The sequence below is a fragment of the Lucilia cuprina genome, chromosome 6 (assembly GCF_022045245.1).
Source record: "Lucilia cuprina isolate Lc7/37 chromosome 6, ASM2204524v1, whole genome shotgun sequence".
Classification (NCBI taxonomy): Eukaryota; Metazoa; Arthropoda; class Insecta; order Diptera; family Calliphoridae; genus Lucilia; species Lucilia cuprina.
In genome coordinates, this window is record NC_060954.1 from 14,967,278 (window position 1) to 14,985,970 (window position 18,693).

Here is an 18,693-nt window from a genome sequence, read left to right on the forward strand (position 1 = left end):
AATATAATACAATTCTAATAAAATCTACAAAATATGGTGTTAATCTTAAGGCACTTAAATGCACATACATACATATTTACATAAATTTTTACATGGAATAGAAATGAAACAAAACACGTCCCTCAGGTATATTGATTCGTTTACTGACTAATCTCCCCACATTACAATAATAAAAACTGTTACGTTTTCATTCAAACAATAAAACAACAACAACAATGAAATCATGTCGAAAAAGAAATTGAAGAATAAAACCCCAAGAATTTCATTATTATGACAATACATTTCGTATAAACCTTAGATAGCAATGATGACACTGAAGAGCTCAGGAAACTAAATTTAAACACAACATTTACACCAGATCATAAAAATTCATATAACTTCGATTTTTTCCTTCAATTTTTTTTTTGGGGATTTTAACATAAATTAACACACAACTTAAATCACAAAACATAAAAAAAATGTTTTTCATTGACATTTCCAGTTTTTTTTGGGGGGTTTTTAAAGCAAAAATTAACAAAAATAAAAAAGCTATTCCGCTGTAATGTCTTTCTTTTTTTAAGACCCATCAATATAAATTGGTTGAAATATTTAATGGTTATTGGTGAAAATATATTAATTAAAAAAAAACTTCACCTGATGATTCGATTAAGTTGTAGAGGAAATGAAATTAATTAAAACATACAGAATAATTGCAGACAGTAAAAAGTTAATTAATAACAAAATTTAAAAGCAGTAATGTTTAATAGTAGGTTCCACTCGGTATAAAATGTAAATCACTTGATTGTTCAAAAAAATACTAGGCCAATACTTAGTTCAATATAAAGAAGAGTAAAGTATTGAGTTTGTATTAAAATAGTATTTTTTACTCAGAACTACAACAGAGAAGAGTACAGTGCAGCAATGTTGACCATAACAGCACAAAAGAGAAGACATACTTTACCACCCCACAACAGAATACTATACTATACTGCATTCCTCGTAAGGCGGTTCTAAGTACCGGAAAAACCAGAATTATTCGGCCAAGGACTAAGACCCCTAGTCTTCTATATAGTTAAGTCTTTAGTCCAGTACTAAGTCTAGTTTATAGACTAGTCTAGTCTATAGTCTAGTCTATAGTCTAGTCTATAGTCTAGTCTATAGTCTAGTCTATAGTCTAGTCTATAGTCTAGTCTATAGTCTAGTCTACAGTCTAGTCTAAAGTCTAGTCTATAGTCTAGTCTATGGTCTAGTCTATAGTCTAGTCTATAGTCTAGTCTATAGTCTAGTCTATAGTCTAGTCTATAGACTAATCTATAGTCTAGTCTATAGTCTAGTCTATAGTCTAGTCTATAGTCTAGTCTATAGTCTAGTCTATAGTCTAGTCTATAGTCTAGTCTATAGTCTAGTCTATAGTCTAGTCTATAGTCTAGTCTATAGTCTAGTCTATAGTCTAGTCTATAGTCTAGTCTATAGTCTAGTCTATAGTCTAGTCTATAGTCTAGTCTATAGTCTAGTCTATAGTCTAGTCTATAGTCTAGTCTATAGTCTAGTCTATAGTCTAGTCTATAGTCTAGTGTATAGTCTAGTCTTTAGTCTTGTCTATAGTCTAGTCTATAGTCTAGTCTATAGTCTAGTCTATAGTCTAGTCTATAGTCTAGTTTATAGTCTAGTCTATAGTCTAGTCTATAGTCTAGATATAGTCCAGTCTATAGTCTAGTCTATGGTCTAGTCTGTAGTTTAGTCTGTAGTTTAGTCTATAGTCTAGTCTATAGTCTGGTCTATAGTCTAGTCTATAGTATAGTCTATTTAGTCTAGTCTATAGTCTAGTCTATAGTCTAGTCTATTGTCTAGTCTATAGTCTAGTCTATAGTCTAGTCTATAGTATAGTCTAGTTTATAATCTAGTCTACAATCTAGTTTATGATGTAGTTTATAGTCTAGCCTATAGTCTTGTCTAGTCAATACGCTAGGCTATAGTCTTGTATTCAGTCTAGTTTATAATCTAGTCTGAGGTCTAGTGAATAGTCTAATATATAATCTAATTTATAGTCTAGTCTCTAGTCTAGTCTATAGTTTAGTCTATAGTCATATCTATAGTCTAGTCTATAGTCTACTCTATAGTCTAGTTCATATTGCAGTCTATGCTTTAGTCTATTTGGCAATTACTAAATAAACCCAGAAAGTATGCTATCTATTTTATTCTTATAAAACCCCTTAACATATGCAGCATACTTTGACATTTCTCTTATACCACATTGACCTGCTGCAATCCTTTAAACACTACAATACCATTACCACCAACAACAAGGTTGTATATGTAACATAACAACAACAACAAAAAACAGCATTTAATTAATCAAATTACTTTTAAAGTTCTATTTAACACAGTGTAAGCCTTAAATCCTCTAGAAGTCTAGAAAAATTTCTTACTGTTGGTTTGCACTTTAAATACGGTCGTAAAAAATAAAAAGAAAAATTAACATGAGCAAAAAAAGAAACAAAAAATATTACGCAAATAAATATATAAAAAAAGTTACTTTAACTTACATTAACCTTATTACATGGAATTGTAAAAGTAAAAATATAAAAAAAGTCTAGTAAAAAAAGCGAAATAAAATAAAACATTTTAGCAGACTTTTGAGTTTTGTTAGATACTTTTTAATAGACTTAGGAAATAAGAAACACCATATTTAAAGAGAATTTACAAATATAGATGTACTATAGTTGTGATACCTTAAATAGTACCTTAAAAGTACTTTTATACATTCAAAGAAAAGTTCTATAAACAGGAAATCAATAAAAGTTTATAGTCCCCATGACTGCCATATATGATTTGAATTACTTTTACTAGAAGGCATCTTTAGAGATCTTTAAACTTAATTTCCATCAATTAAAAATATTAGTAATGAACATTTCAATGCCAATGTCATAGGGGAATAGAATTTAATTTCTGCCATTGAAATAAGAAGCTACAATTAAAAACTTTAAGGCTCCTAAAATTTTAATGCCATTATCCCTAGGGTGACAATCATAAACAGACCATAGCCTGTATGTAAATAGTTAAATAAACCATTTAATTTTTATTCAAATCGACCCAAACCTAGTCCCAGGGGTCTTCAAAATATTTCTTACATGTAGCTTCATAAAGCTTTTAAATAAATTTAATTCCTGCCAAACCAAATTACAACCAAAATGACTCAAACTCACAACTTCATTCATTCCATCAGCTATTTTTTATAGCTTTTTCCAAGTGTGAAAAATAAACACAAAAAATTCTCTTCCTACCATCTAAGGTGTTACATTTGCTCACCAAATAAAAATAATAAAATAAAAATACCTTACTTCTTCTTCTATCTAGTAAGCGCATCGCATCTATCATTCCCCAACTAAAGGGCATAAAATGCGACAAAATTACAGCAACAAAAACTTTAACACATAATAACATAAAAGACAGCAACAAAAACAAAATACTATATAGTAACGAAATCGTAAAAAGTGACATGTTTAATTTACTTTTATTAGCTGTCATCTAGAAAAAAAATATACATATACTTTCAGAACGACCCGATACACAAAGGACGGAACTATGTTGTTGTTTACACGAGTAGAACGCTACAAATAGGTAATCATGGAATCCCGTGAAATATAAAATGTTTAATAAGTGTTTTTTATTTATATTTGTTTTTATTTTGGTGGGTTACCAAGAGAACCTTGATGTTTAGCAATAGGTGGACAATGTACAGTGGATGCTAAATTGGGTAGAAAAGATCCTCAGTACGACTCTTCACTTAAGAAGAGTTAAGTAATGCAGTCTTAATATAATAACTAGACTATAAACTAAACTGTAGACTATACTATAGACCAGACTATAAACAAGACAATAGACTATAGACTAGACTATAGACTAGACTATAGACTAGACTATAGACTAGAATATAGACTAGAATATAGACTAGACTATAGACTAGACTATAGACTAGACTATAGACTAGACTATAGACTAGATTATAGACTAGACTATAGACTAGACTATAGACTAGACTATAGACTAGACTATAGACTAGACTATAGACTAGACTATAGACTAGACTATAGACTAGACTATAAACTAGGCTATAAACTAGACTATAGACTAGACTATAAACTAGATTATAGACTATACTATAGATTAGACTATACACTATACTATAGATTAGACTATAGACAAGGCAATAGAATAGACTAGACTGGAAAGTATCTTTAGATATCAAGAAATACAACATATTTTGATCGTAAAATGTTTCTCCATAAAATCTATTATGAATTTTGTTACACACTGTAGTTACATTATTGTAGGTAAGTTATTAACTAAAAGATCGCTTACCAAGTCACCACGAGAAACTATCATCCCCCAATAGTATTGACAAAATTACGAAGTGTTGACAACATTTAAAACATTTTGTATTTCTTTTTCTTGAGTGGGGGAAAAGCAATTTAAGAACCACCAAAAAATCGTAAATTAAAGAAACTATTAAAAATTCTTACCTAGAAATTGTAATAGCTAAATAAATTTTAATTTCCCTATTTTTAAAAAGGGACTACAAACTTGTGTGACATATAACAATTACAATACAAAATATCTTTAGTAAGTGTCATGTAAAATTATCTGGAAAAATGTCTGTCAATATAGTGACAACACTAAAGTGTGACACTTATTAAAGTTATTGCTCACAACAGAAAAAGGTATAAGAAATGTAAATTGAAAATCTTAGAAATGAGAAAAGAATTATATTAAATATTTAAATTTGTTTTTTTTTTTTCGAAGGAAAACGGAAAAGGAAACTGAAAACTAAATTGCAAATTTATACTTTTAACGGTGTTTGATTTTTGTAAGGCGTGTGGGGTTTTTTTTTTATAAATAGTTCGCTTTAATGATATTTTCTTTCACATTTCATATATTTTCTTTTTAATTTTGAAATGTTTCTTAACATGCTACAAATATTTCTTTGTTTTCTTTATATTGTTTGTAGTTGTTTTTTTTTTCTTGTTGCATACTTTTAGTGTTTTGACGTTTTGTTATGTTTTCTTTATAATATTTTTTCATGATTTACATTTTTATTGTTTTTATTTCTTGTAAAAACATAGCAAGGGGTTATAAAAAGTACAATAAAAACTCTTGAGAAAACAAAGCAGAAAATATTATTGTTTTTGTTCTTGTTGCTTTTTCCTTTTGCGACGTAAAGAAAACAAACAAAAACGGAAACAGTGTTGAAATAACAACGTTATACCCAACCCTGAACATCATACCCCTTCTCCTTTTTTTTATCAAAAAGCATACACTTAATGGTTGTTATGCTGTTTTTTAAATTAAACCATTTTTCATGAATTTATTGTTCAGAATATTACAATAATTTCTTTTTTATTGGCAAAAAAAAACCCCATTTCTTCAAGTGTACCATAAGAATATTTGTTAAATCACCACCAAACATGCACAGATGTTAGTCCTATAAAAAAATCAACAACAAATAAGAAAAAAACGTTTTTTTCTGAAATTTTTTCAATTTACACTTGCATTGATTCGAATCTTTTGAGATGAAATTTATTGTTGTGTTTCGCAGAAATCTTATTGAAAATTCCTTAAAGCGACAGTTTGACAGATTTCATTTGACAATTGCACCACAACTCTGTGACATAATGTCAACATTAGCCATAGAGTAATGTCAAATTTAGTTTTGTGTTAATAACATGCTATGTATTGATGTTTGACTGACTGAGTTGTAGGGTTGGGTTGCTGGCCTATAAGTTAAATATGTATGTTGTATTACAGCTGTTATGTTGCTTTTGTATCATTGCAATATTTCAGTTGAAATTGTTATTTGATTTTGACATTTATGCACACACCCTTTGGTACATTTCGAAAACATCTGATTGATCTATAGTTTGCGGTCAACATAGTTATTAAACAGAAATTGCAAATCATTGTAATTAGATTCTGCACTATGAATTGGGTTAGTTTGCGTAGTTCGAAGTGCACTTAACTGTAAGATAAATTTTAAATCAAATTGTGAAAGAAGTGATAACTTTATAATCAAGTTTTGGATCTCTCAATCGTAATGAAATCAAAATGCAATTTCTTTGCTTGCCCTCTCCCATGAACAATGTCCAATAGGTTTCTCAATTTCAATCAGTCTTAAGCTAAATCTATGCTATTATGAATCTAAACTATTTTGCAAAACGATGAGATCTGCGACATTGAACATGATCGCCGAGAGGAATCTGTGAACAAAAAAAAGCTTGGAGAATGAAGATTAAAGACAACATGAAAGCTCAACAACATTTACAAATATATTCTAAACAAATATTATTCTCATTTAAATCTCTCTCTTTCTGACCACCACTGATCTATACTCTCTTAAGAATAAGTCACTAACGAATCTGTTTATGGAGATTATACAGACATAAATATTGACATTTTTTGACTGGATTCATTGCGAAACATCTGAGATATCTTACTACAAGCCGTATTGTCTAAAACATTGATGGTGTTAGTGGAACAAAATCTCAAACAACAACAACATTTATAATCATGTCATATCATCTGAGATAGTCACAGTTACATCAAATGTAGTTTGATAGATGAAGATGGCAGACTAAGAAATCTTAGTAAAAAACTCTTTTCTGGTTTAGATTCCTGATCGGCAAAGAGCTTTGTTAAGAGCTTTCTTGCACTCTTAATTTTAGGCGCATGTATGCTTACACATGTATAAAAAGGGATTAAAACCAATAAGAGAACTTTGTTTTACTCTCTGCCGATGTAGGGTTTAGATCAACAATGGCTTAACAATCTCAAAAAAGAAACAACAACAACATTTACAAATATATTGTAGACTCATTGTGCAATCATTTAAAGATCTTTCTCCCTTTTTTGGTCATCACAGATCTAGCGAAAGGCGGAGAGTAAAGATGACGTTTGTTTGTTTTTTACAGGTGTGAGTATATGTACGCTTGAAAAAGAGAGTATTAGAGAGCTCATTTGAGAGTTCGCTGCGTTTCTCTGATCCTGATTGCATTAGGGATGTGTGACTAACGAATCAAATCAAATATGTTAAACAAACTGTTTTTTTCCCTTGGATCTCACTGAAATAACAGAATCACCTTAATTAAGTTATAAATATTTAATGAGTATTAAAGTGAACCCAATAACCTTCGAGTGTTCTCGCTTAATTGCAATCTTTCTATATAAGCACCCTGGTGCTTCTCAAGTTGACTTAATTTTCTTTATATAATCTGATATTTGGAGACCTTGATATAGGGTATGTTCCTCTAAACGCGAACGGACAAGTATTTTCTAGTTTTATAATGAAATAACAGAGGAGGTAAGAATGAGTCGATTATAGACTGAATGACAAATTGCACAAATCGTCAAAATTTTTAACCAGAGTCTAAAGTAGTATATCTGATCTCTGATCCGGTATTCCTGACATCGTATCTTAAAGTTTGGAAAATGCTTTTATTGATACCTTTTTTCGTAAAATGTCATTTGGAAGTCCATTTTGGTAGCTATAGAATTAAGGCTTAACCTCTGGCATATCCTCATTCTTCTATGAGATACGTATCTTTACATAAAGCTGAAAAACTTAGGTTTATTTTGGGATCCTTTAAAAATGTATAACTGGTTCTCAGTGTTTCGATGTTTTTTACAATATTATCGGATTTAATTGTAGATCGGGTTTTAAAGTCATGTTCAAGAATCGTGACTAACAGATTCACGTAACACGAAATATGGAAAATATATTGCCGTATTTCCCTATCCCAAATACGTTTAGAACTGGGTGAGAATCTGACTAAATTAACAATTAATCCAAAATCTGGGGAATATCAGCTGATTTTTGTATTAGTTGCATAGATGTCGCTACAACATAAACGCTTATAATTAAGACTTCTACGATTGCTTCAAAAAAGATCTAAGTTTATCAAAATTTAGTTGTATCTATAAATTCTTTATCTATCTGATATCATTTAAAACTGCTTGCCTTTTCTAGACTAATAAAATTTTTCAAGTGTATGTCTACATAATCCCAATTTACATACACATACATTATCTAATTGCCAAAGTCATGTTAATTTCAAAGTCGTGACTTTCTTATTTTTTTTTTGACAAATTGCTTTTCACTGAATCCTTTTATATTTATGATTATTTCTTCCTCTTTTTTTTAAGGAAGTAAAACACATACAAAAACATGCAAGAAAATATGGTATAATTTAAACATTAAAAAAAACAACAAAACGAAACATAAGGAATATTTAAAAAAAAATTTAACATACATATAACGAAAACATACATATATATAATGAAATTTTACATATTTACATAAACATTATTTACACCCGCATTTAATTGTTTTTATATGTATGAATTTGTTTTTTTTTTTTTTAATTTATGATGAATTTTTCATGCTCACTTCATTATGAGTGGTTTTGATATGAAGTATATATGTAGGTATGTATGCATGCGTATTGGTGTGGCAAGAAGATTGGTGTTCTAAACAGGCGCTTCTAATAACATTTGTTATGCTTCATAAATTTTGTTGCCACTGAGCGCCTAATGACACTCCATAGAAATTACTTAAGTGTATAACGTTTGGAATTTGAAAACAAAGTATTATTTCTTGTCTTTTTATTAATTTAATTAATTATGGGTTTTTTTCTTTGGTTAATGAATAAGTTTGTTTTTTGTATAAGTATTGAATATGATTTAATTTAAATTTTAAAATAATTTATTTTCAAAAATACGAACAATTGAAGCAACAGCTTTAGTAAGAAATCTTAACTCTAAAGGGTTTTCGATATATAAATAGAGGTTAGGTGTACAACTAACCCCCCCATGGAGTTTGCTCTAATTTGTATATTTCAATGTTCATTATAAAATAAAGAAAATCTTTTATATTTAAAATTAGGGGGAGTTGTTTTTTATTTGTGTTCATTCTTTATAATCATTTGCCCATTGTATGTTAAATTTATGGAAAACAATTAAGAAATTGTCATCAATCATGGGTATATTTGTTAAGTATTAAATTGTGATTACGAATTGTTGGAAAGTTAAGTAAAATTTAAGAAAAAAAAAACGTTTATTGTTTTGTTATAAATCATTAAACACTTAAGCAATCGATTATACACATAAGTTATATAATTACTTAACGCATTTGGTTTAATTTTTTTTTTTCTAAAAAGCTGTAACTGTAGCCTTACTTTTTAAGCTTTTTAAGCTTATAAAACTTAAAAGCTTTTTATACCCTACACCACTATAGTGGGGAGGGTATTAAGCGTTTGTGCTGAAGTTTGTAACACCTAAAAATATTAGTCTTAGACCCACCTTAAAGTATACCAATCGCCTCAGAATCACTTTCTGAGTCCATTTAGCTATGTCCGTCCGTCTGTCCGTCCGTCCGTCTGTCTGTCTGTCTGTCTGTCTGTGTGTCCATGTAAACCATATGCGCACGCTACAGGTCGCAATTTTCAATATAATTTGATGAAATTTGGCACATACTCTTTTATTGGTTCAAGGACGATCGCTATTGAAAATGGTTGAAATCGGTCCATTATTTCTCCTAGCCCCCATACAACCGTACACCCCGAATCGGCGTTTAGGCCCATAAGTACGTTTAAATCAGCAAAAATTAGTTTTATAGAACAGTAAATGACAATAATAATTTTTATTGTGATCGGGCCTCATTTGACCCTAGCCCCCATACAGACTCCCCTTCAGAAAATGACTTGAAGGTGAAAATTAACTTATAATTACTTATAAAACGATTAAAATCTACATAAATGATTTTGTAGTAGACGTAAATTCATCTACCAAAATTTATAAGGATAGGCCCATATTTACCCCTTCTCCCCCTCTCTGAGCCCTCTTGTAGAAAATCTTGTTTTTTGTCAAAAATAAGTAAAAATATTCCACAATAAAACAAATTAAATGCTTTATTTAAAAAAAAAATACAAAATTTAAACATACTGACTGGGGTAGGGTATCATATGGTCGGTAATGTCCAACTATAAATTCATACTTGTTCAATATAAAATAATAACTTACGTATATATAGGCTTAACATTTCCCTGTCTATACCAAATCACCAATTGTACTTTATCGGCTATCATAGTGCCAGGCATAAGATCACAAGGTAAAGCCACCTCCAAACCCACTGCTGTTTGTACTTCAGATAAAGGACCTAAAAAAAGAAAAATCAATACAAAAAACAACATTAAATATTAAATTATTACCACAGAGTTACATGTTTATTACAAGTTAACAAATGTTTTATAATAACTAAGCATTTGTTTAACACCACCGATAAACAAAAAAGAGAAAAAACTTTAATTAATTAACCTTAAATGTTTTCTTAATTACGCATTACCAATTTCCTAATTAATTAATGTATAAAACATACATATGTACATGTTAAATATTTGTCCACATATGTAAACATCAAGTAATAAAATTTTATTTGTTTACAATTATGGTTAATATAATAAACAAGCCGCTTATAAATTTTTTACATATAAAACCATAAACAAACTAATGCAAATAGGCAGTCATTAAGTGAGTCAGTCAGTCAGTCCATACAGACGTTATATCCATTAAAAAGAAAATGTCAAAACTTAATGTCATAACGTGACTTGAAAATGTCATTAAATTGAAGTATATATGTTGTCTGTCTGTCTGTCTGTCTGTCTGTCTGTCTGTCTGTCTGTCTGTCTGTCTGCCTGTATCGTTTAAGGAATTAGTTTTTTTGTTTATAGAAGATTCAGTGATTAAAATATTTATTAATTTATTGTCAGTCTTTTAGAACTTTTAAAAATATCAATACTTAATATGAAGTCATTATTATTAAGTGCTGATAAGATTTGTTTGGCTTCTTTGTTTTGCGATATGTTAAGTTTTAAAAGATGTCTTGAGTCATCTTTATTCTTTAAAATTTATTTGAGCTTCAACGACTACTCAATGCTCTATAGATCAAGATATTATGCAGCTAACCACTTATCACTGATCTAAGATGAAATTAGATATAAGTCGACATACACCTTTATACCGATGAAATAATTTGGTTACATATCTAGATTTCATCGATACTTTAATCACATTTCTGATTTTCTTTGCTCTAATAGTGTCGGCTTTTCATAGTTTTTTCTATAATTAAATTAGCTACTTACCTGGAAAAAAAGAACTTCCAAGGAAGCGAAAAATAAGTACAATTCACACCATTGAAGTACTGAAGAAGTAATATAAGGTATGTTCTTTTTATTTGATTCCAAACCCACTATATCTGAAGTGAAATAACGAAATTGGATTATTTTTTTTCTTCTTCGGAAGTCAATAAACATCACTTCCACAGAAGGTAAACAAATTCACTTGTGCTACTTTTGAAGTGGGCTGGAAGTGAAGCTGGGTAATTATTTGGGAAATCATGGGTATGTAAAGCATCTCTGTTCATCATAGACAAAAATGCCACATATATTTTGGTTTGGATGCACAAAAGATTCTAAGAACAGAGTCGTGGTACTCATTGCCCTCTTTAATCTAATCTCTAATTGAAGGTGATAAATGCAGAAGGGCAAATCTATAGGGATGAGTTTTAGAAAAGAAATTGTCGTAGTTAGTAGTTGTTTATGTGAGATAAGTATTGGGCGCAGCTCTAGACTAATATCCTTATGTAGCAGTACCCGATAGAACGATCTTCATGAGTAGATGGCTGAGCTACTTATATTAACTCTCGGCCATATAAACTCTAGGATAGTCTATGACGCTATATGCAAACTAGGACTCGATTAAATCCAAAAGATTTCTGAAAACTTGATGAGTTAGTAATCCAGAACTTGACGACTTGGAAATAGGACAATATGGAGAGATTTGACATTGGAAAATGTTAATCTCTGAGGCATCAATTTGGCTTTATGATCGACAAATTAAATTCACTCTCAATTCTAAAACAGACGGCACTATATCGATTTGATATGGAATAAAGAGCATCCAACCATTCGGGAAATTAAAATTGCCAATAAATACAAATGCATTCCATTGTAAACTTATCTGTGAAATTTTTTAAAATCGTATTTCTTTGGGAACCTATAAGAATCACTTGTAACCTTGAAGAACTAGTTATTTTTTGAAGATTTTTGGCATCGGAAAATGTATTGCTCTGACTTTGGATTAGCTCTGGATCAAAGTAAAAAAACACCAATGTCATTACTATGCTTTTTAGGGGTGTAAGTTATGACGTCTTTGTAAATGGTTCTTTCATGATAAAGTAATAACCTTTAGAAGTGCTTAATCACTACTAAAAAGTAATAACAAACATAATCTATGAATGAACGATAAAAGGAAATTTCTATTCTAACGTTCTATTGGAACACATACTAAAGCAGCAGAATCTTGTTAATGATTTGCAATTATAACTGCTTACCTCTTAACATACTTTTTTATGACAACTGCATATTGTTCTGATGACATATATGTACTTCTATCAAGAGCTATTAATAATGTATTATAAATATAATTTCTAATTCATAAATTCATTTATTATTCAATATCATATTCTTCTGATTACATAGAAGTACTTCAATAACGTTTTATTATTAATGTGTTATATAGAATAATACTTTTTAATTCAATAGCCAGCGTAAGTGCTTACTACCGATGACATTAACAACGAAAGTTTTTGCTGGGAAGATAACTTGATACAAGGTTTCATATTTCCTAAGAAAAAAAGAAACTTCGAAAATCATTGCTTATCAATTTTATGACTAAGACAAATTACGATCTTTGGAAAACAATCTAAAACTTAAAATTATGAATGAAAAATATTTTTTTTTTTTGTAAAACAAAGGGAAGTCAGTCTTCCGACTATGAAAAGAAACATTTAAATATTCTAAACAAGTTTTTATTCTATAATTCATTATTAATTCACTTTTATAAATCTAATATTAAGTTCAATAATTTTATTCCACGAATTTATATGTATTACCCAGAACTTAATAGGCCAAACCCTGTTTTCTACGTACATATGTATGTATGATGATGAATATGTAATAACAAAAATTATGAATATGACACGATTATCATTTATGAAAAAAAATTTTTGATATTAATATTAAAACAAGCAGAGAAATTCCTTTGAAGTTAATTTCTGGGTAATATCTAAAAAAACGCCTATATTATATTAATATATTTTGGTACATGAAAATTGCTTTTATAAATACACATGTACACTGTATTTGAGATACTACTAATTTTTACTCGAACATGCCACAGCAATAACAGTTATAAGCACTATTTTAATAGTTTAAGTGACACAAACTACTTGCTACAAGTTATACATATTAAATAGTTATATATATAGCAGCTATTACTTATAGTATTTATATGGTTTAATCTTGTACTACTACATACTACTAATATATGATACAGTGACACACACACACTCAATGTTCCCCTCTTTACAGTTAGTTCCATACGTAGTAATAATTTATTACAAATAATGTTGAAAACGAATTCCAAAACTCAAAAAAAAAAACAAAGTAAAAAGTTATAGTCGGGCGAGACCGACCATATAATATCCTACACCTGCCTATGAATAAAATGTTATTCATTCATAATAAATCATTTAAGTTGTATTGTACCTTGACTCAGATATACTTTAGATATTTATTGTTTAATAAAACTGTGGATATTTAAGTAAAATTTTGATAGGGGCTAGGCCCAAATGAAGCCCTATAATTATAAAGTTCTTGAGGGTCATCAAGGCTAGTATAGAACTTGGTTTTGTAGCTTTTTGTCGAGATACGAATATATTAAACATATTTATGAACTTAAAAGCCATATTTGACCAGTTCAGTTATATGGGTCCTAGGTAAAATAATGGACCGATGTTAACTATTTTCAATAGGCTTCATCTACGGTACCATAAAAGAATTATCTATAAAATTGCGACCTTTAGTTTGATTCCAAGGTTTAAAATCTCTATTTGGGGGTTTAGATGTATGGGGGCCAGATGAAATAATGGACCGATCGGTGCCATAGAAGATCATGTTCCAAATTTCATTGTATTATCTCCAAAATTGCCCTATTCGGGGATACAGCTGGATGGGGGCTAGGTGAAATAATGGACCGATCGGTGCCATAGAAGTTCATGTGCAAATTTCATTGAATTACAAGGTTTACAAGCCCTATTCGGGGATACAGCTGTATGGGGGCCAGATGAAATAATGGACCGATCGGGACCATTGAAGATCATGTTCCAAATTTCATTGAATTATCTACAAAATTGCGACCTGTAGTTTGATTATAAGGTTTACAAGCCCTAGCTGTATGGGGGCCAGGTAAAATAATTAACCGATCTTAACCATTTCCAATAAGCTTCGTCCCTGGGACAATAGAATATCATGTACGAAATTTTATTGAATTATCTTCAAAATTTCGACCTGTAGTTTAATTACAAGGTTTACCTGGACGGATGGATGGACGGACGGACATAGCTAAATCGACTCCTAAAATGATTTTGAGCCGATTGGTATACTTTAAGGTGGGTATAGGATCAATATTATTGTACGTTACAAACATCAGCACAAACCCAATATACCCTCCCCACTAAAGGTGAATGCATGTATGTGTATGTGGTTCATACGCATAATATGTTACTCCATCTAAAACTGTCAGAAAAGCAGTTGAGTGGACAAGGTTTGTTACTATTTTTCTTTCTTTTTCATTATGGTGCGTGCACCCAATTGTGAATGAGTTAAAGGTCGATCGGTGTTCTTTGTATACCCTCGATACTATGCAGCAGTTTAAACGAAGTGTATGAATGTGCTTTGGTTTTTGAATGTTTTAAAATACTAAAATGGGCGTTATATTGACGTCAATATACATTTGTAACTCAAACATTTGGAGACTTTTTTCAAAACATTTTTTTTTTTGATGATATGCATGTTGGGGGGTTTTGATTACAACCATATAGAAACTTTATAAATGTTATAAAAATATGAAATTTGAATATCAAATATAGAAATTGACATAACACAGAAAAAACTAAAACAATTAAATAAATTTGATATATTAAATGTTTGTAAATAGTTTTACTTTGAAATTTTAGTTTAAAAAGTGGAAAAAATGGGAAAAACCTAATTGAAATTGTTAAACATTTATAGAAATGTTTAAAAATTAAAAAATGTTATAAAAAGATATTTATATAGAGTTATGAAATAAACTATTCAGCTAACTTAATAATATGTTAAATGATAAATATGTTAATTATTTTATATATTTGCTAAAATTGCCACAATTTTATAATTCAGCTAGCTGAATATGAAATAAGCAATGAAAAATGTAAATGTATTAAAATTAGAATAAAGTTAGCTGAATAAGATATAAATAGTTAAACTATGCATTAGAATTATTCAGCTGAACTAAATGAATTGCAATTTAATTGTTTTATAAGCAAATCTCTAGATTTTGTTGAAAATTTATTAATTCAGCTAGCTGAATTACAATATTTAGACTTTAGTTATACATTTTGCAAAAATGTTCATATTCAGCTTGGCTGAATTTATTTAAATTTATTATTTGTAAAATATTATTAAAGATATTGAAAAAATTAATAATTCAGCTAGCTGAATTTGATTTAGACAAACTTTATAATATAAAAAATAGTTTAATTTCTTTGGTTCAATAGCAAATTTTTAAATTTTGTCGAAATTGTAAAAATTCAGCTTGCTGAATTGATATATATATATATAGACTTGCCTTACTGACTGATTGATCATCGCACAGTCTAAACGACTGAACCTAGAAACATGACATTTTGACACTAAATGTATTTTTCGTTATGTAGATCCACTAAGAAGGGATTTGTAGAAATTCAAAATAAGCGGACAGGTGTCTGGTACTTTTTCGAAATTCGGTTCATTATACCCTACACCACTATAGAGGGGAGGGTATTATACGCTGATGTTTGTAACATAAAAAATATTGATCCAATACCCACCTTAAAGTATACCGATCAATTCAGTTATTTTTTGAGTCGATTAAGACATGTCCCCGTCCGTCTGTCCGTCTGGCTGCCTGTCCATGTAAACCTTGTGCGCAAGGTACAGGTCGCAATTTTCAAGATAATTTGATGAAATTTGGACCAAGCATGTTTTTGGCACAGGGCCGAAGCCTATTGAAAATAGTTGAAATCGGTGCATTATTTCACCTAGCCCCCATACAACCGTACCTCCCGATTTTGACTTTTTATGCCATAATTACGTCAAATATTCTATTATCTCTCTAAAAATTGGCAAATTGGTAGATTAAGTTACACTAAAGGGTGTGCTATTTGGAACTCGGATTCCAAGTCTTCCTTATTCACTGTGTGTTCCTCTATATCTGGAAGGAACAATAGGAAACTTTTTGTTTTGAAATTTCAAGTTGTCGAGGTGCCACGCCCATATTATTTGAAATAATATGTCAATATGATTATTTATAACAAAAAGTGGTTGGATTACCATTAGAGGGCATGTCAGCTTTCAAATGAATGAAATACAAAAATTCGTTAATCTTGGAAATTAAAGATTTTGCAAAAAATTAACAATTCAGTTAACTGGATATGATAAATTTAAAGTTTTTAACAATAAACTGAACTAAATTTACATTTTATGAAAAATTTATAAATTCAGCTAGCTGAATTAAAGTATTTACAACTGTATGACAATATACTAATTCTTTTTAAAAAGTTTTATAAAAATTCAATACGTTTTCAGTCATTCATATTAAACATTTTTTTAAGAATTCTTATGATTTTGCCAAAAATTTGCCAATTCAGCTGAATTAAAATAAAATCACATTATTATACAAATACTTGGTTTAATAATATAATTAAGTTTTATTACATATTATATTTTATGCAAAAATTTAATTATTTACAATATTTACAACAATGTTTTATGATTTACAAATACCACAATAATGACACATTGTTTAAACACTTTTTGCCCTCCACATTAAATGCTAGACTAGCAATAAATTTTAAAAATAGCTAAAACCTATTAAAGTAAAATATTTGTAATTGTAATAATGAAAAAAAAAACAGAAATTAATATAAAATGAAAAAACACAGCACGCACTCGTAACGAAACAAATGTGGCCAAGTGACTGACGCCACATAACTAAAAAAAACAAATTTTGCCTTATTTCAATTATTATTGAAGAACTTTGCTTTTTTTTTGCATTATTTTATCACAACTTTACACCATCATGCAATCATACACTTGTGCGAGTCATAGAATAGAGGGTTGTAGTGTCCACAAGTAGTATTGTACATAATGATACTTTACTTTAGACTAATACAACAAAATGACAATTACAATAACTTTGTATAAAGAATATAACAACAACAACAGAAGTGATCATAAAACAAACAACCACAACAATATAATAAAAGAAAACTATTGTACAACTATTTTCTTTGGATTATTTTTTTTTTTTATTTTGATTCAATTTTTTTCTATAAAGTTATTGGTTCTATAATGAACGTGACCAAAAGTATACTTTAACACGTACAACTATTATAGAAACAATAACAAAAATCTATACGTTTGCAATATGACTACTTACATATACGAAAATAAAGTGCACATTGGGGCAGATAACCAATTCTCAAAAATTTTGTTTAACATATAGTTTAAAGCAATTCAGCAAAGCTGAATTAAGCAAAATATAAAAAATTTCAACAAACATAAAAAATTTCTTGAAATTTATACCATTTAAAGTAATTCAGCTTAGCTGAAATAAGCAAAATTTTGAAATTTAACATTAAAACACAAGATAAAATAAAAACCAACAAATTCAGCTAGCTGAATTTAGTAATATATCAATTCAGCAGGAAATAATTTTCAACAAATATACTAAATTAAATACAATTTGCTCCACTGTAACTTTTTATGTCTATTGTTCATTTCTTTAGCCAGGGACAGGAAAGGGAAATAGAAAGAGTACTACTTGAACAATAAGAAAACTTTAACACTGCATTGCAGCCAATAGTTTAAAACAAAGTATTAAGTATGTTTGCATTATAGTTGTTGTTGTTGTATTGCAAATGTTTTTCAAGAATAGTTTGAACAGCTACAACCATATTATTGCTAGCAAGAGTATATAATTGTCATGTTTTCTTTGTGTATATATGTATGTATGTATGTAGTAGTGTGTGGCTCTATATGTTATTAATAGTAACCAACTTAAATTGATTCCATTGATTTTAATTAAAAATGTGTTTATTTATTTTTTTCTTCTATTATTTTTATTTTGTTTTCTTTTAAGAAGATTTTTATTGTTTACAAATACACACACTACAATTTTGTGGTCTTGCACGTGCTTGCGGTTTTTTATTTTGTCTTAGGAAGCACACAAACAAGACAAAGGTTTTAAATTTAATTATAAAATTTCCTAAAAGCTGATTGACAATTTCAGGCCAGTTAATTTGCTAATAGAGCTTGGGATTACGTATGAGTAATGGTGACTTGGTTTTTTTTTTTTTTTTGTAGGTTAAGTCAAGTGGGAAATTAAATAATGTTGAAATTTAGTTTGCTGAATTAGTTTTAGATCAGTTCTAGTTCAGTTCTAGTTCAGTTCTAGTTCAGTTCTAGTTCAGTTCTAGTTCAGTTCTAGTTCCGTTCTAGTTCAGTTCTAGTTCAGTTCTAGTTCAGT

The 18,693-nt window shown here is 29.3% G+C and overlaps 1 protein-coding gene across 1 annotated transcript in view; it reads right to left on the bottom strand.

Moving 5' to 3' along the window:
- The window catches only part of LOC111683162, a 187,168-nt gene that overhangs the window by 61,240 nt on the left and 107,235 nt on the right, over positions 1-18,693 (bottom strand). Inside the window, exon 3 of the mRNA XM_046953446.1 lies at positions 10,051-10,186. Within this exon, the coding sequence (XP_046809402.1) occupies positions 10,051-10,186 (136 nt within the window). The remainder of the gene's footprint in view (positions 1-10,050; positions 10,187-18,693) is intronic.